Below are 20,130 nucleotides of genomic sequence, written 5' to 3'. Positions count from 1 at the left end.
AGAAAAAGAGGATGGAATGGACGAGCCAAAGGAAACAGAAAAAATTAGGCCCAATACACGCAAATACACGCGACTAGAACGCTGGTTCTTACGAAGGGGGCCCGAATAGCGTCAATTGGTTGTTCGACAGTATCATCATGTGTATCGGGCGGAATGACAGGATTAGTTATCATGCTTCTTTCCTAGTCGTTCGGCGGATAGTCAAGGATCGAAGGTTTTTTGAATGATCGCGGCCGACAGCGGCACTGGAAGCCTGAGTTTGAACTGCGCCTCTCCATGAAAGACTTGCCACACTGTATCATACAACCCCAATGGATGTCAATTGGCGGGGGAAGAGGATCCAGACTTATGACACACTCATTCGGATAGAGTCTGGTCGAACTTTTCTTCAGGTTTTCATCAGTGCAGGAAGTAGCCCTGTATGGTATATATGGGTTCTGCCTGCTTAGTGGACTGAACGTTGCACGGATTCTCTGTTAAGCCGCCAGAAAAGACTGTCAACAAGAGGATAAGAAGAATGCGATACGCTCGCGAGTCGGCAAAGTGCTCCCAGTACACAGTACAGTGTGCGTGAATCAGAGGGGCGAAATGCAAGAGGGTCAGTTAGGGATTCTCCAAGGAAGTCGTCGTCGATTTTGATTGATGTCGAACGAGAGCTTGTTGTATATCCACAGAATCCGACACTTTTATCACCCCGCCCAAACTCCATCAGGTGACAGGACCACCTACTCCGAGGGATAAGGAGGACTTAGGCGTTAATCACCATCTCCGCGGTAAGAGCACGTTGGAAAGTAGGGTGCGTGTTTATGGAATGTTGAGCGGAATATCCCAGACTTGGAACTCGCATTCGCAGTATTGTCCCTAGGATCTTCAACGGATGAAAATAATGATTAACGAATGGAAAACTGTTCATGACGGGTTGTTCATACCTCAAGGTCATCGCTCGACTAATAAATGAAGCCTGCTTTGAAAGTTTATCTCTCAATTTCGCAAGGGCTCGGTCTGTTAAGTTGGAACGACTGCTCAGGACCGGATGTGGCACACAAGATGCAATTTTACCATGCCATAGGCAGGTGTATGTGAAAGACGGCATATCCCGAAAGCTCGCCGATTGTTCGAAAGTTGAGAGGTGGCGACGTTACGGTATTGGACAAGAGCAAGAATGATTTCGCACTGCGGCAGTACGAACTCTACTCAAAATGAATTAGGGGGTACTATGGTGTGAGGCGACAGGGAGTAAAAATGAAAACATTCGACGTTCCCTGGCTGTTGCATACGGCGGGTATCAGACGACAACTTTCTATTAGAGCATAAGGGCACGACGAATCCCATATTGCTGGTGGTATTCGCTGGAAACACATCTCGATGATTGTCCTTGATACCTACTACGCTAGAGAAAGCGACAATGTAAGAGAAACAGATCTTAAAGCATGATCCAGGTCGATAGCGTACCATTCAGAATCAACCAGGCTTCCGGAAATTCAGCCACGACCACACTTGTCTCATGTAGAATGCCAGAGTAAATTACTTTTAGACAAATTTCCTCGTATTGGGCCCAAGGATTCCATAGTTCGCCATTACTGTGTGCAAATCTGTGGCAGCAAGGTGTCGACTTTAAGGCTGAGTTCTATTCCGCCGAATTCAAGCGCAAGGTTGAAGGAGAGGAGTTCAAGCGCGTTTAACCTGAACGCGTGACCTGGACACGATGCGGGCGGCTACGCGAGTACTAATTTTGAATCACTCTGCTCGTGCCTATGAAGGAAAAACTAACTTGGGAGTGTCATGCAGTACTTTGTAACCTTATAAGAGGCATGTAGGATTTACAAATGGGAAGTGAATTACAATCTGCTTTATAAGGAATACACAATTATCAATGCGAACTAAATTAACGAGGGTTGCACTTTGGAAGTTTTTACGGTTCCAAATCAAGAAAATCATACAGACCTTACAATATAATCTATGCATATGTACTGCCAACTCTCTTACAATTTCACCAATGATGCGCCATTGAATGGGATTCTGGTGGGACTTCAAACCCGGAAGGCATTCCCTCGCCAGCAACAAGCTGTTCTGTGTCGCGATTGATCAAATCGATAGCCTTCTGATCTCTGGCTACGAAACGACAGTCGAACTCTACAGGGAAGCTATGTACAACATAGATAATCATCAGCAAAGGACGTCGGATAACCGAAATTAGAATAAACAATCACCTAACATTTCCGGGTGCCGCATCCACAGGAGGATCGAACTCCTTCCCAGTCTCGGCACAGATAGGCCGCTTGATATCGAAAGTCGACAACGCTTTGGAAATGAAACAGTACATCATGACCGAGCCCAAATGAAGGCCCGGGCATATCCTAAATAGATCCAACTCATGAATTTGTGCAATTCGTTCGAAGATTCAAATATCACACCTCCTTCCAAACCCGAAAGCGATAGCATATGGATTCCCCGCGCGTACTTGATCGGCAGGGGAGTCACCGAGGAACCTTTCAGGAAGGAACTTCTCTGGTTCAGAGAAATACGCAGGATCGTGCAGCATCGCCCATTGATTAAGAATGATTGACGTTCCCTTTGGAATGAACATTCCTTCGTATTCATCGTCTTCTGAAGATGTATGGGGAACACCTATTAAGAAGGAATGGTTTTATGCTTAGAAGAAGGAATGCAATAAGCTGCAGACAAACCACAGGGAGTAACGGGATGCCAGCGCAGTACTTCTTTGAGTATGGCCTCGATGTATGGAAGGTTCGGCCTGTCTGAAAGGTTTGGAAGACGGTCCCTGCCAACAACGCGATCTAATTCTTCTTGTGCTTTTATCTGTACGCTACCATCACCGGGAGAAGTCAGAGAGATTAAATCTTATTAACAACGGGACAACATACTGAGGATGGGCAACCATAGCGAGAACCCAGAACATGAGCGCAGATACAGGCTATACAGGAAATCATTATCATGGGTCAAACGCCCAGCGACGGAGCACGTACTGTATGTGCACCGGCACCCGCCGTAGCAGCCGCGGTCCATTTCGCAACTTCATCCATATCAGCCGATGCCTTCTGGTTTCTCTCCTTTTGGATCAAATTGAGCGAATCCAAAGCCATCGATGGACGAGCAACTCCGGCAGCCTAGTAAAGTAAGGCTTCTGAGTGACCGAACGATTCATGCTCAAAGTAAACCGACTTACGATCTGATTATGCACAAAAGTCCAACTAGCGTCCACAGAGTACATCAACGCATCTTTACCATGGTCTGCAAGCTCTCGGAATCCGAATCTGAATAACCAGGATGGAACCTTCTGTACTATACGGGGCCAATATGTTAGCAGGAGGTGAGGAGTATTAAACAGATGGACGAACAGGAAGGGAAAAAGTCAACGAGATGTGCCCCCGGGGCAATGGCTAATGAGAACGCGTGTAAAGCAACCTCAAAAGCCTTGACCATAGGGTCCTTTTCGCCACCTGCCTGGTATCCATATACGATCTTGGTTGTCACGGCACCATTTACTCTAAGAACGTTCGTTTCTACCAATCAGACAGGAGAGCGAAAGGGTGAATTTGAACAGACAGACTCGGCAACAGACTGTTTCCAATCTTTGGGATTGTTGAGAAGACGACGGAGCCATCGACCTCCTTCCTCCTCTGGTACATGCAGCATTGATTTTACTGGTCGAGGACTGAGTGTGTGATGCGCCAGTCTCCTGGCAGCCCGTAGTCCATCATTGTAAGGCATAAGGGGATACGTCGCGTTGAAACCCATCCTGTGATCAACTTGATTAGTTAAAAATGTTTTTTCATTCCAAATTGTTCGGACGGGTTGGAGATAGTGGGTAGTGGCTCTTACTTACAATTTGCCTGCCATGATCTATTCAGAGAAGAAGACAGATCATCAGTATTTAGGAAGTAGCGCCATTACTGCTGTACTCACCAAACGAGGACGCGATGAGTAGATCGCCCCTCGTTTCTCCGTTAATTCGATCGCGATATCGAATGAGTTCACCACAATGATCGTTCTTCCGAAAACAGAAACTTTGAAGATGTTCCCTAAAAGATGCATTCATAAGTTGATCAGGCGGTGAGGTTGAGGTTTTGAAGATGGAGACTGCGTACCATAAATGTGAGACCACTCCTTGAAAACTTTCCACTCCTGAACTCGGGGCATTGCGAGAGCATTGCCAATGAACGGGAGACCTTTCGGTCCTGGGATAGGCTTGAGATTTGCGAACTGAGTAGGTAGGCGAGACTTGGATCGTGAGTTGGAGATGATCCACCAAGATATCAAGACGAGAAGAGCGACGATCTGCAGTAAATACTCCATCCTGAAAGTTTGAGCAAGCAGATAATGCGAAGAAAGTTGTAAGACAACCGAGGCTGGAGATTGTCATAGCCCTTTTATGTATCGCTCTTGACCGTTTACCCCTGGATGATATACACTGCCATGAGCGCAGATTGTGTATCATAAAAGGCCCTTGATGGATCTTGACGGTGGAGCGCCCTCGAAATGGGGGTTCAATAAGTAAACGAGATTACATAAAATGAAAATTGCGCAGTGGCCGAGAGTGGCCGTTCACCGGAAATTCTACTCATCGATTCTACTTATCGAAAGAGGAACATGATTTGGAACAGCGTTCCTCATAAGTAGAAGCCGATCGTTGAACTTTACAAATTTCGATTTCCTTGAATGTCCGGCCCGTCCAGTTTTTGGGATTCGGGTGTTTTTTCCTACATGTTTTCAAAGCAAGGGCCATTGCAATTACCCTGGAGTCGTACTTTTAGCGCACAGTTCAGTCTTCCTGAAAGGACGGAGGAAAGCTCGCATGGTATTCCAAGCGAAATACTCAACTGTTCTTCTACATGTGCCATGAACTTCCTATCAATTGGACACAGACCCTCACAAACCTCGACAAGGTCGGAATGCACAGAGCCAGAGCAATATCAACTCATTTGACAAGGACCATGAAATGGATGAACCTGTGTATGCCTGTGAGATTAGACCTGATTAGAGTAAGTAGTGTTCCAGCATCCATCGAAAGGGGATTAGTGCGATCGAGAAAACGTTGGACAGAACTGAGAATTATACACTGATTTTTACTCATATTGAAATCCCGAAATACCAGAGTTTTGCACTAGTCAGAATACAAGGCATGCTGAACATAATCTGACATACTCATCTCGAACGATAACATCACTTTCACTGCCAAATTGTTTCATGTATGTACATTTGGTGGCGCAATGTCTTTAGCTTTTGTACACGGAATTGAACCCAGGCTCCAGGAATTTCGAGGCGCTGAGCATGGAGTGCGGCTTTCCGCGGTTGACGATGCAAACTAAGAAACGCCCGAAGACATTGGTAGAAGTAGTTACCTACGCAATGCGACAAAAGAGACACCTACCTTCAAACATTCTTGTCCATCTTCAGCCGTCTTCTTAGCTCCCACAAAGAATCAGTTTCAAGTTCTGTAACTGAAAAGCGAAACTTTGATAAAGGAGAATGAATGTATAGGCCAACATCGGTAATGAAAAGATCTACCTCCATTCATTCCATTAATTTCACGTTATCAGCTGGGCATCAGTGCGCGAATGGAGACCGACGAACATGGATAAGCTGCATTTCATCTGCCTGAACGGTCTTCCTTTGTGTCCATGGAGTACACTCAAGTTGTCGAGACATGCTCACTCCTGCCCGCTTTCTCGTACTAACTGATAGATTTCTGATCATGATCCTTCGTATATGTACAATCCGAGACGCCCGGATCCCGTGTCCGTCTAGTGAGAAGTAGGGTGGAGTCCGGGTGGACTCGGTGGAGTCGTCACAACTGGATGCTCAACGGATATAGCATTGCACCAAGCATACAAGCACCTAAATAAAGCATCCGATGTTAGACATTGCACAGCCAACACATCTCCAAAGCGGAAAATATACACAGCGGAACGGAAAACACGGGGATCGCGACGTAACATAAACGACGGAAAGCTTCGAACTTCGGAGAAGCCAGAGCAGAGTATATCCTATATAGTATACCAGCCGTGGCTTCGCATTGTAAAAAAATGAGGCAGTCATAACCGTAGAAAGCCTATAACATAAATTTGCTTATCAATAAAAAACCTCTGAGAGCAGGTGGAGTGGCTCGTACAAACGAAATGAATGAAGACCACCCATCCACAGTGTGTCACCACTATACACAACGATCACAAACTTCTACTTTTGAGCCAGCCTATCAAGCGCAAGGATCGTCAGGAGGGAAGATCGGGAAGTAAGGAGATCTGTTGAAGGCCGAGAGTTTGGCCCGAGAGGTAAGTGCGATGAGGAGGTGATGTGCATGCTCTTTCTTAGATCTTTTCCGTCTTGATCAATGGTTAACATTATGTCCTCAATGAATTCTGTTTTTTTGGTTGGAGACTGTTGGAGATTGCAATTAATATGGATTCCGCATATATAAAAACAGCAGGCTCTAACAATACTATGTAAGATCTGGGTGATTTAGAACCCGTCGATGACCTGCTATTAGAGAAAGTATTAGTAAATCAGGTCAAACGAAACAAATTGTGGACGTGCATTTAGTGCTGTCAACTTCATCTCTTCTTTTCCTCCTCTTTCGTCAAAAGATAACAGATAATTGTGTCTCCTGAGCGCACTCCAAGCATTGATATCGGAACTGCGGCGACGAGGTTGAAGGATGAGATAGATAGGGTTAGGGCTAGATCTTCGACTTTGATGGTGACTAATCCAAGGATTGAAAATCCAAGAAAGACTCATGAACGTGCCAACGCCAGGCCCTAAAACAGTGCTCCTCAAAAGAACTATTCACTCCGCGCTGCGCAAGCATTCCGCCCTCCAGGATTGCACACCAATACTTTCAACAAGCTTAAGCAGCCCTTGATACCAAGTAATCTGGCGGTGCATACAGACTTCGGAGGATAAGTTAGGCACAACTCTACGGTATCTGAATCGATTCTATCCTAGTCTTTCCTAGTTTACTTCGCTATGGATGTTCAGACGTTCACGCGTTCAATTCAAATATTCACACTCCGCTATCTCACCGGAGCGATTGTGGTAAAGCGTTTTACATGGAACTTCTGACGGTTGTGGACACGATAAAAAGGAATAGTGGGGAGGAAGGTATGATGGTAGGCCAGATAGAGAGTTTGGGACAATGCGGGTCTGTAGTCAAGTGCGAGACGCGCGGGTATCTGATGGATACACACCGAGTCACAGCATGCAGCCGTTCAAGGTCAGTTGGCGAGTCTGAAATTCGTTTGCTCTACAGTACTTTGCTCCTTGTGTTTCTCGAACTCGTTATTATGTGCACTGTCCTTCAGGACGTGTTATGAAGAGGTAGGGAGGATGGTAGTGCAGAGATATGTCAAAGTCGTCTATTTGATTCTGATTTCCATGGAAGGGATGATGGACACACAGTTACCACACAAGGATCTTTAAACTTCTGCACATGGAACCTTCCTTTGTAGTAATTCTCCCATGAGCACCATGCATTTTCGAAGTTGGCATTCAAGTTGTCTGTAATCCAGGTTTATGTCATTCTTCACAGCTTCCACACATTGATCTCGCATGCAACAAGAATGATACCATCTTTTGGACTGGAGTCGTTACAGCACATCATGTAAGGGACTCTACATAAATGCTGAGATTCCATTTCCCCCCCAACAATTTTTCTCTCCTAGGGATGCCATTCATCAAAGTCTCAACTTCCACAGGGAATACTCGGTTTCACTACACAATCAGCACTCCAGCTTGTGCTGAAGCAGAAGCAATCAACCCTGGACTTCCCGTTATTTTGTTCTTCCATGCCTTTGCTTTCCACACAATATTCCATTGTAAGTATGCAATAAATATTCAAAGTATTCTTCTCACGAACCCCGAAATCGTTCCATTTATGAAGCTCAATTCTCGGACCCGATTCTGCGAAAGTTCAACTTGGTTACTTTTGACATGAGATGGCATGGCTACACAGAAAGTGATACAATTCCTGAGAGATATGGTCAAGCGGAGGCAGCAGAGGACATAATAGCATTCATAGTAAGCACCAAGTTGTCAAATCTTATGATTTAAATTCAAAACCTTACCTTCAAATCATGACCCCCCCCCTGATCAGACTGCACTGCAACTTCCCCCTTGTCATTTTGTAGCCCTTGACATGGGAAGCACAATTGCACTTCAAATAGCAGTGATGCTGCCTGAACAAGTTTTATCATTGTTTATCATGTCCCACATCTGTCTGGAAGAAGTATACCTGAGTTGTTATTCTATTCATGCAACTATCTGCCTAATTTAGCTTACATAGATACCGGAGGTTCAAGAGGGAAGAACAGAATTATATGACCTGTACATCACTGGAGCATATCTTGATGTGGCCTTGGGTTATAGTCAATATACATTCAGCAACAAGACATCAAATATTGTCCAAGCGTAAGTATAAATTTCTTCTACATCAATTCGAGCAAATCTACAACTGAATTCCACAGGTTATGGGACTTGAGCTTTCCCATAAATGTAAAAAATTGGTCCCCTGAACATTTACGGGAATATCGCTTGATCTCTTATGACTTTTTTTGTACCCGGAAACCACAGCCACGGGAAGCACTTTCGCGGATCACCTGCCCAGTCAAGCTTGTTCATGGGGGAAACAGCGTTGTTTATGACCAAAGCTATACCGAAAGGTTCATGAAATCTCTTCAAGATGAAGGAGTAAATGTCTCTATGGAGACAATTCCTAATGCTCCTCATTATCTATGTTTTGATCATGGGAATGTGTGAGTAGTATGTCACATTGACAGTTCAATTTGAACTACAGGAGTCTTATTCTTCAGAGTCAATCCAATGATACATGACTTTGTGGTTGAACACCACCTCAAAAAGGAAAATACAGCACCGATAGCATCACTACCAGTGGATGTCGTAGTATCGCCCTGGGACAAAATCCTGCGGGAGCATGGATGGGAACCGGAAAGAAAAAATGAATTGGATGATGAGGATTTGTTTATTTCATATGTAAGTACTATCGGTGTGAGAGTTCATATAGTGGTACTAAAATGCATTCATTGACTGGAAATCTAAAGCCGACGAAATAATGAGAGAAAATATGAGTAATGTACTCGATGAGGAAGGCTGAAGGGATATCTGCCTCGATTCAAGGTTTCCTGCGCATATAAACGCGTACTAGTAGTCAATGCCTTGATTTCTTTACATACTATATACTTCGACCATTAAAATTAACGACCCCCACTAAAACATTCCCAAACCCATTCCAAAATTCTCGGTGTCAAAGCGCCCCGCAAAGGCTCATCCCCTACCTGAAAATCCAAACACGGATCAATATGCACCCCTCCCTCCTGCTCCCAAAACTCCGCTTCCCCATGATACGGCTTGATCCTCTGTTCGAAAAACACCCGATCCGCATCACGCAGGCATTCTTTACTCCCTGTTGACACCAACACCCTTTCAACGACCGATTGAAGACCTTGATACCAGTCATCTGGGGCGTGCAGTGGGTCGAGGTACGGGATCGTATCTATGTCCAGAGATCCGTGCGGTGCGCCGTTCAAGACGTTGGTTCCCCAGAAAATCAAGAATTCCTGGGTGAGGATGTCGAGGTTGTTGTTCTCGGTGAAGGAAGGGAGAAATTCTGTGGTTCCGAGGGGGTAGACGCCTGTTAGTCCTACCCAGGGTGACATCATGTATGCTCCTCGAATTCGAATGTGGATGTCAGCAGTATCAGCAGTATTGAGATGAGGTGGCTCCCTAGGTGCTTTTGATTTTGAGATGTGTGTAGTGGTGGTGCCAACATTAACATTGACGTCGTAATGGGGTGGGTGAAGGATCGAGGAGAGGACTTGCGCGACGAGGTTTCCTCCGGCGGAGTCTCCGACGAGTACGAGGTTCGAGGGTTTGACGTTTTCAACGGAAAAGAGATGTTCAAGAGCTCGAGTGGTTTGCCAGAGGGGGGTTGGGAAGTGGCTGGTTGGGATTAGGGCTGGAATGATTTGAGTATCAGTTGAACTCGTACTAGGTGCTAAGTAGGTCTGAAGGATCGAGGACTCACAGTATACCACAATCGCAATACCCACTTCTACGCCTCTCTTTTCTAGCTGCACCTGTATGTATCTCCAGAACGAAATAGCGTAAGCCTGAACAGGAAGGTGATACCCTCCTCCTACCGAGATACCAGACATGTTAGTAATTAATTCAACTGACCCGGTCTTGGTAATTATATATACGAGTTAAACCTCACCGTGGCAATAAAGTATCACCTTCTCATTCCTCTTCGGTCCAATCCACATAAGCTTCGCCCCATCATCCAACTCGTCTATCACAACCGGTAAATTCGCCTTTCTCGCCCAAGTTGAATAAACACCAACGTCCGTCCCGAAAAGATGTTGGAGCTCCGCTTGGGCAAAGTTTTGGATGAGGAACCGGAATGGCGCGTCGCCGATGACACGTTTGAGAGCTTTGTTTTTGCTTCGGGCGACGAATGGGGAGATGAGGAGTTCGGTTGTGATGATGAAAGCTGGACACATAAACATCTTTTTGTCAGATGGATGGGACTTAAACTCACGTAGAAATAGGAACTTGAGTTTCATCCAGAGATACTGTGACCGAGTCAATAGTGCATATTGGGTCTCGTCGATTTTGGGGAGTGTAAGCGTATGGTGAGAAGGCGCTGAAGACGACATTTCAAGTTGTTACCTTGCTGTTGGTCGGAAGCGGAGAAGGGCAGCTTGGAGGACCTTCAACGATTCTCTTCATGGCTTCATCTATATAACTCCCTTTGAAAGCGATAGTCAAACCGAAAAAGGAGTTTTTTTCAGCCTGGGTGAAACGTAAGACATGCAAAGTTGTTCGATGCGTATCCGATTCGGAGGTTCCTCGCGAAGATGCGTTGTAGAAGAAATCCGCTGAACTTGACTAGCTTGATCCATCCCTCACAATCAGCCTTCCATCGCGTGTTGAGCAACTTGAATTCAATATCACAAGAGGGAGGACGTCGAGCACTAGTGGCACTTGCATGTGGGAGGATACACAGCTAATTTGACTGCTTACCGCAAATAGTATAACATTGAACGTTGAACCTTCGTCCATCCACTTGCATGTGTTGTAGCGTGACTGATGGCGCTCCAGATCGAAACCCTGAGCACTATCTCTTCATTCGTCGCTTTGGACCCGAGATTTCCGATGATTTACACTACAGAAATGGAAGAGTCAGTTGAAAGGGGTAGGGAGGAACGGATGATAGTGATGGTAAGCTTGTGGAAGGCTTTTGAGGCATCATACATGTAAATAGAGATAACTTGAGAAGTCCATATACGTATACACAAATCCCAAATAATTACATGATACTATCAACTCACTTACCCTCCTCAAAGCACCCCCAGACCCACTGCAAAACCCTCGGCGTCAACCCCTGCCTCTTCCCTCCCAACGGACCCTCTGCAACTTGAAAATCAAAAAATGGATCATTATGCACCCCTCCCTCCATCTCATAGTACTCGCACTTCTCATGGTACGGCTTAATCTTCTCTCTAAAAAAAATCTCATCGGCATCTCGAAGACATTCGGCTCCACCTGTAGATACGAATACGCGGTCAACGATGTCCGGGAGGTGGGCGTACCAGTCTGCTGGGGCATTGATTGGTTCGAGGTAGGGAAAGTCGGTGGTGAATGGGTTCGGGGCACCTGAGAGGACGGTTCGACCCCAGGTGAGGAGGGATTCTTTACCGATTACGTCGCAGTGGTCGTTTTCAGTGAACGAGGGAAGGGGGTGGTTGTCATAAACGCCAGTCAGGGATATCCATGGAGACATCATATATGCTCCCCGGAGACGTGTTCCGCTAGGTATGATTGGTGGGGAGAATAATGGGTGAAGCATTGAGGAGAGGACTTGCGAGACGAGGTTGCCTCCAGCGGAGTCTCCTACTAATACGAGATTCGAGGGTTTGACGTTTTCGACAGTGAGGAGATGATTTATCGCACGGCTAGTTTGCCACAACGGAGTTGGGAATTGGCTGACAGGGACGAGAGCTATGTAAATTGGAGAAGCCCATCAGAAATTGGTGATAAGTAAACAAGTAAAAGTGAAAACACATACAATAAGACATAATCGCGATCCCGACATTCAACCCTCTCTTCTCGAGTTCAACCTGGATATATCTCCAGAACGAAATCGTGAATATTTGAACAGCAAAGATATATGCTCCTCCTATATAACACCCATCATTCGACGACGACAAGAATAACACCAGAAAGAAACGCACCGTGACAATAAAGCAACATCTCATCGGTTCTTTTGGGTCCAATCCACATAAGCTTCCCGCCATCCTCCATCTCCTCTATATTTATCGGAAGATTCGCATTCCTTGCCCAGGTCGAGTATACATCCACAGAGGAACCGAGAATCCGTTGCAGCTCTGGGCCGGAGAAGTAGTCTGCGAGAAAGCGGAAGGAGGCGTCGCCGATGATACGCGGGTAGGGTTTGTGTTTGCTCCGAGCGACGAAGGGGGAGAGGAGGAGTTCGAGTGCGATTATTAGTGCTGTAGAGGCGAGGGATATCAGGTGAGAGTAAACAATATGAAGAGAATGTGAAAACTCACGCGTGCCCAATCTCAACTTGATATTCATCCACACATTCTGTGACCAACTTAACACTCCAAATTTCGACTCGTCTATTACGGGCGAGGTGCTGCATGTTTTGGGCGAGGACATGGTGGGTGGAGTAAAGGAGAGTACAGCGATGGGAGAGTTGGACAAGAGTGGGGTAGACTGTGGGGACTAGAAGATCCCTTCTTTATGTAGATTTCGTTTCCCTAGAGGTTCCGGGACGGATCCGTTGTTCGGTTTCTTACTATCCAACAATATTTGAATATGGGTAGTATGGATGGAGTTGACAGTGTGGCCATGATAACAATCCATTGCGACTGTGTAGGTGTATCATCACGTTAGTCTGCCCAGAGTCTGCTCGTCGTTTAACCCAAAGAAAGCTTCAAGCGAATGAATATGTAGCACAGAGTAGGTCACCTGGGTGCAAAGTAGAACCACAGAGAACCACAAAGAGTCCGCTGTCACTGGTGGGTTGTGAGAGGTTGTGAACTTTATACCTGGTTCATTCTCACAGGTGTAGACCTTCCCGCTGTAAAGAGTGTACAAAGCACTAACCCTGACCAGGACTTCTGACTTTCAACTTCCACGGACTCCCACAGGTTGGAGCGTGGAGGGGATCACATCGAGACGCAAATGCTGGCAGGTGTACTAGAACGCGGAACACGAGATAACGAGTTTGAGCTAGGAAGGCTGAGTGAGGTAAGAGGTTGATTAGGTGTAGGTGATACGATGGAGAGTGAGATGAAAAAACACATCTTTTAGCGCCCTATCAAACGCTGGTTGACTCCCATCACATAAACATTCTCTGTCCAGGCTCCAGCTGTCCATGACTTCAAATACCAAGAACAACAACGACCTGAAGGGTCGTACAGAGAGCTGAAAGAAATACTGGAACCAGTGGAGAGTTACTGCTAGCCTGCGGCGTCTCGATAGGTACACATGGTCCCCTTTTTCTGTGATCATTCTTCCCCCCCCAAGCATCAAATGCCATCCTTGCCCCGATACAGAAGAACAGTTTTATTTGATGGATTTCTGCCTCTTCGTTGGGGCGTCTCATCTTGGTCCTCGAATCCTAGATTAACTAGCAGAGCTGTAGTGGTTTGTAGTGTCTTGGTTGTCACAGTGCCGACTTAATTTCGAATTGTACAATTGCGCCCCCAACAGATGCATTCTTTAAGCAACAGCACTACCTGACCCCCCCCCCCCCCCCCCCTCTCAAGCTCACAGTCCAGTCTCCTCAATGGTTATCTCATCATCGAAGAGGGTAATTGATGGCTGATCCTGGCGACGACAATGATTAACGACGGACTCGAAAACATAGCTCAAGCCTCTACTCGCAAGTTGCAACATCATCGTTTTGCATCACCTTTTTTTAAGGGACTGATCAAGTTGTTGAGTCGGACAGTTGGGAGCATAGTAGAAAATGCCCACCAATTGCGGGTTCAGCTTACTGAAGCTGGACCATTAAAACCGACTGTTTCGCCCTGGGACTACACCTGCCAGTGGAGGAAGTATATATAGTCACATCTGTGGATAAGTTGCGCTTCGTTCACATGTCGATGTATTTACTAATTATAAGCTAAGCTTCCACCCCTTGCTTCTTGCTTTCTTCCCACTTCTTTGCTCTCTGCATCCGCTAATCATCTACTATCTTTTCATCCACAATTATAAAGTGAATCCTTGTGCATCGAGGACTGGAGTGAGACTACCATTAGGGAATTGAAGAGTATCAGAAAAAACCAATACCCTTCTTGTCATGGGAGTCATTCTATTCCCGCAGGAATGGATTGCATATTTATCTCAGACCCGTGACTAATCTATATCGGGCAGTAAATATACTTAGACAAACAGATAGATATATAGATACAGATTCCGGACCTTGTGAAAGGATCTCTCACCACCACACACACCCTCCCACTTGATACCTACTGCGCTATGTTGACGAACACGAGAGCCTTTGACAACACCCATATCACAGCTCTCACTGATCTAATCAACAACGCCGTCAACGATGTTATCATCGAATACGCTGCAGTCGGACACGCCGTACCATCTCTCGACACACTCGAACCAGGTCCTTTCCAGCACCTCAAAGACACACCTGGGCGAATGACTAGAGCTATTCAGATCATCGAAGCAGCCTGTGCACAACTTTGCTCTAGCATTGCTCCTCCGGGCTCCATCATGATCAATGTGCGTGTCACAGGGATAATTGGCTCTATGATTCACTTTTGAGATTCAAATTTGAATGCAGAAATCATTGGAGGTATGCATGGACTGGGCACAGTTTTCTCCTGATATAGCTACTCATTGAAGCTATTCTTGCCTAGCACAATGAACCTGCCTGCTTGCTTGTTGTAACTGAGGCTAAAATTGCAGACTTTTTACTCGACAAACCAGGAGGGCTACCAGCATCAGAATTAGCCTCATACACAGGCCTTGATGCAATGAAATTAACACGTATCTTGCGCTTTCTGGCAACAAACCACTGTTTCAAAGAAGGTGAGGACTGTCCTTTGACAATTTCAAGTAGTACTTACTGCCCAATATGCTGAACCAAACATTTAAAGTCACTCCTGGGGTTTTTGCCAATAATCGACTGAGTATGAAACTTTTATCATCAGACCCAGTGTCATCTCTTGTGTGCATGTTGTATGTTGTTTCCCATTTTCAGGTGTTCAATGTTCAATCAATGAGGAAGCTGCTGACCAGTGACTGACTTATGTCCCTTGCAGCTCAGATGAATGTCTTAAAAGTTCTGCATACCTTAATGAAACCCTGACTGATCCTTCCGAGATGGATGAAGGGATTGCATTCAGGCGTGCTACGGGATATTCTTTCTTTGAATATCACCAAATGGTATGTTATATCTCATCTATATCATGTGCACTAGAGCACTTTGAAACAAACATTTTTAGCCACAAGGGCTCAGGAAAGGCAATGTAATTATTGCTCTGATCTCAAGTTTTATGTGATCTGAATGTAGCATTTCACCAATTTTTACAGCGCTTTGCAAAAGGCATGCCTGGCTATAATGATGTTAGTGGAAAAAGTCTCATGGTTAAAGGTAACCTGTTCTCTATGTTAACACCATCTGGGACATCCTAAATGTTTGTATCAATGACAGCCTATCCATGGACATCTCAGCCGCCAGACATCACAATATGCGATGTTGGAGGAGGCTATGGGGATATTATTCTGGATCTTATGAAGGCACATCCTCATTTTAAACTGGTGCTTCAAGATCAACCACAAATCATTGACATGGCTCGCAAGGTATGTATCTCACTGTATAACAAGTAGGTGAAATCACGGAATTTTTCAATGCTTATTCAATCTTTATTGGTGAATGGATTGACAACTGATTCAGTTCTGGGAAGAAGAATATCCAGAAGCAATACAGATTCGGGTACAGCTTGTTCCTTTTGATTTTTTCAAGGATACTGCTGTTCAAGGATGTGATTTCTACTATGTAGGTCCAATTCACTAAATATTCATAGATATCTCAGATAACCTATGGAGTGTTAAATGATCCTAGCTTTGTTCTGTCCTGTGAGTCTCAGATTGGTTTGGATATTTCTTAATAGGCAATACACATCGAAAGTATTTACCAGACATGATTGGCCTGATACGGGATGTGTACTCATCCTGAAGAATGTACGAAAGGCTATGAAACCAGGCAGCCGAGTTATCATCCGTTCGTACTATCTGCCTGATCGCATAGTGAATACGATGTCCTGACATAGATTTCAACCAGATGACACCGTTCTCCGCAAGGCTGTCCGCATTCCGAATCAATCTGAACCCAAAATTCCATTGGATGGGGACACTGCTACTCAACAAAGTCTTCAGCTTGACGTAGCACCTGAGCCACTCCTACCAAACTATGGTGTGGGCTGCATCAGAAAATATAAAGTTGATATCACAATGTTGGCATTGATGGATGCTAAGGCACGGACACTATCAGAATATATTGAACTAGGGTGAGTATTGCATGCACAGTTGTGGACTATATGTCATATACATTGACTGTCCCTTGTGAACCAGTGACAAGAGCAGCCTCCGATTCGAGAAGTTGTATAAAGCTGGAGAAACAGATATGATGGAATTTACTCCAGTCTGAGCGGTGCAAGCTTTGCGAGCCACCGTGGCGTAGGCACGGGTTCTAACGCTTGTCACGATTATTTCTTCTCGCCTCCACTTGATTACTCCATAAATAATTTACGTAAATTTGCTTTTATTTAGCTTTTCTCAAAAAACATTCAATGTCGGCGCCTGAAAGGCGCGCCGTTTTTTTGATTCCATAATATTTAATAACCCTCAAGGAAGGAGCCAAGTTTTTGCCATGCACGGTGGTGCAGTGGCCTGCAATTGCATGTTATGATGGGATTGAAACATCAGAATGCGGATTTTAAGACACATTCTTTGGGACACAAAAAGGTTCCCATTGGACTGGGCTTGCGATCTCCCAAGGATTACAAGGCAAAGAGCTTGTTCCTTATCTTATTAGGGACTTTAAGGCATGGATATGCATGCGGCCTGACCTGTAAGTTATGCAATGTTTCTGTTCAAGCATTTCTGGTCTAAATCACAGCTCACTGTAGATGGCCATCTGCTTCAACTACTTTTATCCCTTTTACAACATGGAAGGGAGCTGGAGTCCCAACACATTTGCATAACTTGCCTCAAGATGTCTTTCTAAAAATTTGCACACTATTACAACTTTCAGATATTATGAATCTGTCTAGCACAAGCAAAGGCATGCGGATGCTCATAAGAAACCCAGGTATGCTCAGTGCTATTCTAAGATGGGAAGTATTAAACCCACATGGACAATTATGGTGAAAAGATTTTTGTCCCATTAAGTATATGTGTGTGACTAGTTTCTTTCAGCTGGATATTACCCATTGAAGCACTCAGAGAAGAGGCAGAGTGTGCAGAGAAAATGGCACAAGAATAGCTTGCATCCTCCTATGCACTCCAATATACTTCAGACCCGGTAGCTTCTACCAGTGGAGGGTTGAATGGGACAGTGGTGAAGTTATTAACAACACTGCCATTATGCCGCTAGTCCCCAGAGGAGAGAGCAGGAGAGAGGTATGAATAGCAGCCAAGTCAGTAATGGCAATGACACCAACAATGAGGAGCAGACCAAGGAACTATAAGTCCTGAGGTTGTAGTAGAGAGAACTCAAGGGTTAAGCCTTAAGACTCCAGAGAATAAAGAGTGACGATCTGAGGTGATCTAAGACAATAATTAAACTGAGGAACTATAGTATAGTACAGGAGTATTTATACCTACTAATTGGCATATCGGGGCAGAGCGCCAGACTAGCTACTAGGGGCTATATATATGGTGCCTTCAGTGTAGAGAATAAGACAATAAGGAGAGATTACAATAAATGGTAGATCTTGGAGTACTGAGTGCTGGAGTGAGGCACCGAGGCATGGTCTTGACAACCAGGCATTTCCCTACTATACTTTCATCCCCACTTACCTCACAATGGACACAATGTCATGCCCTGGCTACAACCAGGACAGTCCTAGTACTAGCCACATGCTCCCACACTTCCCACCCATCCCGGTACCTCCCCAAGACAGTACCACCATTCCCCTGCTTCCCATTAAACCAAACATCCTGACAACTTCCCTGACACGCGTAAGAAACCCTCCTACCACCAACCCCATTAAGTACTAATCTCGATTACCTGCCTCATGTTTCCGGATCCCCTGATGTTCCCTTGTTCACTTCCTGTACCTATTTAAGTAGCTCCGCAACGTCCCCAAGCCCCAGCTTGGTATATTTTGAACCCACACCCTTTTGCATAGGTCCAGTCCCTGTCCCTGTGTAGCTGCTAACCATACAGATTTCTCTTTACTCTCTGTTTCTCTACTACTATCTCGTCTCTATGGCCGTCTAAACGATCCAATACATGCTTTTACCTCACGTCTAAGCAATCCGAGTGAGTCTTCGAGCTCCCCAACATCTACCATTTTGGTGAGCCAACATTTCCCAACTGCTCCACAAGCTCTGGGACTTTGATCTAGGTAACGTCGAACTACGTACCGCTTCTCTATTATTACCTCCACCACTCGAGGATGCCCGCCGCTACCCCCACTTCCCGGGACCTTCTTCCCGGGCTCACACCTTATCGGGAGCTCACACGTTCAAGACTCACATCAACTACAATCTACAACGATCATACGTTGATGTTCCTAGCTAGTACAATTCATACTATGCAATGCTCCTATGTCTTCTAGTTCTGGTTACCTCCACCTTCACCTGTTATTGTCCTAGAGACCTCCCTGGACCTTCTAGGAACCCCTTCAAGGGTCATATCTCTCAATCCCAGCCACTACTAGGTCATTCCTGTAGCTCCCTTCAAGCTCTAGCTTGCTCTTAGCACACTACAACATAAATTCCTTATACCAAAACTTACCCAAAGACCAATTCCGACCCAGGTCTTACATTATACCAAGCTCTCCCATCACCGAATGGACTCGTCGTGACAAAATGTCTGCAACGTCAACGGAACGACCTTCTAGTTCTAAACTCAAATTGAAAAAACAAAAGAGCGCCTTATCTTGTGGAAACACGACACAAGCTCAAAAGTCAAACCAGGCTGCCAGTTCTACTGCCATTATGGTGGTAGCCAGTCAACGCCTGATGTCTATCCCAGAACAGTTGTTTGGGGATGAACCCTCTAGCAACGTAAGGACCCCGAGGGACGTCAAGCTGCGGCTCAGGAACCTCCTCCAGTGGACCCTGGGATGGAACCACCACAACAGAGGTATACCTCCATGGGATATGCCCAACCTACCAATAGTCTGATGGGAGGTTTCGCCTATTCCCCTACCTGGGGAACAAGAGGACCTCCCCCTGGACTGGTACCGCAGCTAGATATGGAATCAGCTTCGAACGCAGGTGGAAGAGTCAGTGGCCAAGTAGCCGCTATAGAAAGAATACAAGGGGAGAACGCGGATCCTCTTACAGTACAACAAAAGGAGAAACTTCCGGAGAGGAGGGTATCGCCTGCAGCATCCAGGAGGTTACTGACTCCTCCCATACAGTCCCCTCTGAGATGAGGAAGTTCACTCTCCAGTCTCCTTAAGAGTCCAGCTGTGAATATGCCCAACTGGGAGCGTACTCACGCGATACATCATAGTAGGACCAACTTCCCTGTGCAACTATCGTCGGAGATGACATTGTGACTGGAAGATCATTAGAATCCAGGAGTGTATCCCGGAGGACATAGCTATGGTATTATGGGAGGTCCTGGAGTCAATGGGGATCGAAACATTGGGAGATGGTATTGAATTCTCAGACCTACAGGTACAGTTCCTAACAGTGGAAACTCAATTGGAGATAGACCTCCCAGAGAAGGCTCAACAATGGCTGATGACGCCGACGAACAGGTCAGACTTCCTTTGGCTATACAACATTCTATTGGACCCGGAGCAGATGTTAGAATTGGTAGAAGCAGAGGCTCATTACGGACGATTGTTCAGAAACTCGAGGGGA

The 20,130-nt window shown here is 45.6% G+C and overlaps 5 protein-coding genes across 5 annotated transcripts; 2 read left to right on the top strand and 3 right to left on the bottom strand.

Moving 5' to 3' along the window:
• Positions 1–1,726: 1,726 nt before the first annotated feature.
• Positions 1,727–4,540, bottom strand: C8R40DRAFT_239876 (cytochrome P450). Its single transcript, XM_046234457.1, has 12 exons — positions 4,110–4,540; positions 3,928–4,043; positions 3,848–3,864; positions 3,572–3,760; positions 3,360–3,508; positions 3,188–3,303; positions 2,988–3,128; positions 2,886–2,935; positions 2,688–2,827; positions 2,415–2,628; positions 2,211–2,357; positions 1,727–2,144 (listed from the first exon to the last, which is right to left on the bottom strand). The coding sequence occupies exons 1-12, from the start codon at positions 4,315–4,317 to the stop codon at positions 1,991–1,993; spliced, it is 1,641 nt and encodes a 546-aa protein (XP_046086098.1). The 5' UTR covers positions 4,318–4,540; the 3' UTR covers positions 1,727–1,990.
• A 3,141-nt stretch (positions 4,541–7,681) lies between these two features.
• Positions 7,682–8,772, top strand: C8R40DRAFT_1046491 (alpha/beta-hydrolase; the record flags this gene model as incomplete). Its single annotated transcript, XM_046224367.1, has 5 exons — positions 7,682–7,832; positions 7,898–8,034; positions 8,111–8,242; positions 8,300–8,424; positions 8,481–8,772. 5 exons carry the CDS (start codon positions 7,682–7,684, stop codon positions 8,770–8,772), a joined length of 837 nt encoding a protein of 278 aa, XP_046086097.1.
• A 250-nt stretch (positions 8,773–9,022) lies between these two features.
• On the bottom strand, positions 9,023–10,940 carry C8R40DRAFT_240580 (Alpha/Beta hydrolase protein). The gene is made up of 4 exons (XM_046234459.1): positions 10,571–10,940; positions 10,247–10,522; positions 10,058–10,168; positions 9,023–9,988 (listed from the first exon to the last, which is right to left on the bottom strand). Exons 1-4 carry the CDS (start codon positions 10,686–10,688, stop codon positions 9,228–9,230), a joined length of 1,266 nt encoding a protein of 421 aa, XP_046086096.1. The 5' UTR covers positions 10,689–10,940; the 3' UTR covers positions 9,023–9,227.
• A 446-nt stretch (positions 10,941–11,386) lies between these two features.
• C8R40DRAFT_995545 (Alpha/Beta hydrolase protein) lies at positions 11,387–12,459 on the bottom strand (the record flags this gene model as incomplete). Its single annotated transcript, XM_046236771.1, has 3 exons — positions 11,387–12,033; positions 12,101–12,211; positions 12,267–12,459. Coding segments are annotated over 3 exons (951 nt in total), but the record flags the coding sequence as incomplete, so codon positions are not given.
• Positions 12,460–14,502: 2,043 nt separating this feature from the next.
• Positions 14,503–16,866, top strand: C8R40DRAFT_1106652 (S-adenosyl-L-methionine-dependent methyltransferase). The gene is made up of 13 exons (XM_046228170.1): positions 14,503–14,802; positions 14,864–14,875; positions 14,940–15,111; positions 15,180–15,261; positions 15,345–15,468; positions 15,528–15,551; positions 15,616–15,676; positions 15,737–15,885; positions 15,980–16,081; positions 16,148–16,161; positions 16,224–16,306; positions 16,367–16,592; positions 16,657–16,866. Exons 1-13 carry the CDS (start codon positions 14,545–14,547, stop codon positions 16,730–16,732), a joined length of 1,383 nt encoding a protein of 460 aa, XP_046086094.1. The 5' UTR covers positions 14,503–14,544; the 3' UTR covers positions 16,733–16,866.
• The last annotated feature ends 3,264 nt before the right edge of the window (positions 16,867–20,130 follow it).

The sequence above is a fragment of the Lentinula edodes genome (genome assembly GCF_021015755.1).
Source record: "Lentinula edodes strain Le(Bin) 0899 ss11 chromosome Unknown C8R40scaffold_19, whole genome shotgun sequence".
Classification (NCBI taxonomy): domain Eukaryota; kingdom Fungi; phylum Basidiomycota; class Agaricomycetes; order Agaricales; family Omphalotaceae; genus Lentinula; species Lentinula edodes.
This window is presented reverse-complemented; position numbering and strand designations above follow the sequence as displayed.

Excerpts from the sequence above, each read along its gene's own strand:
- C8R40DRAFT_239876 (XM_046234457.1), bottom strand. The coding sequence starts at position 4,317 with ATGGAGTATTTACTGCAGATCGTCGCTCTTCTCGTCTTGATATCTTGG. Across the intron at positions 3,509-3,571 it reads TGGAAACAGTCTGTTGCCGA|AGTAAATGGTGCCGTGACAA; the intron begins GTCTGTCTGTTC and ends GAACGTTCTTAG. Across the intron at positions 3,304-3,359 it reads CGTTGACTTTTTCCCTTCCT|TACAGAAGGTTCCATCCTGG; the intron begins GTTCGTCCATCT and ends GGCCCCGTATAG.
- C8R40DRAFT_240580 (XM_046234459.1), bottom strand. The coding sequence starts at position 10,688 with ATGTCGTCTTCAGCGCCTTCTCACCATACGCTTACACTCCCCAAAATC. Across the intron at positions 10,523-10,570 it reads ACTCAAGTTCCTATTTCTAC|CTTTCATCATCACAACCGAA; the intron begins GTGAGTTTAAGT and ends TTATGTGTCCAG. Across the intron at positions 10,169-10,246 it reads GGTGATACTTTATTGCCACG|GAGGAGGGTATCACCTTCCT; the intron begins GTGAGGTTTAAC and ends GTATCTCGGTAG.
- C8R40DRAFT_1106652 (XM_046228170.1), top strand. The coding sequence starts at position 14,545 with ATGTTGACGAACACGAGAGCCTTTGACAACACCCATATCACAGCTCTC. Across the intron at positions 15,262-15,344 it reads TCATCTCTTGTGTGCATGTT|CTCAGATGAATGTCTTAAAA; the intron begins GTATGTTGTTTC and ends TGTCCCTTGCAG. Across the intron at positions 16,307-16,366 it reads AGGCAGCCGAGTTATCATCC|ATGACACCGTTCTCCGCAAG; the intron begins GTTCGTACTATC and ends GATTTCAACCAG.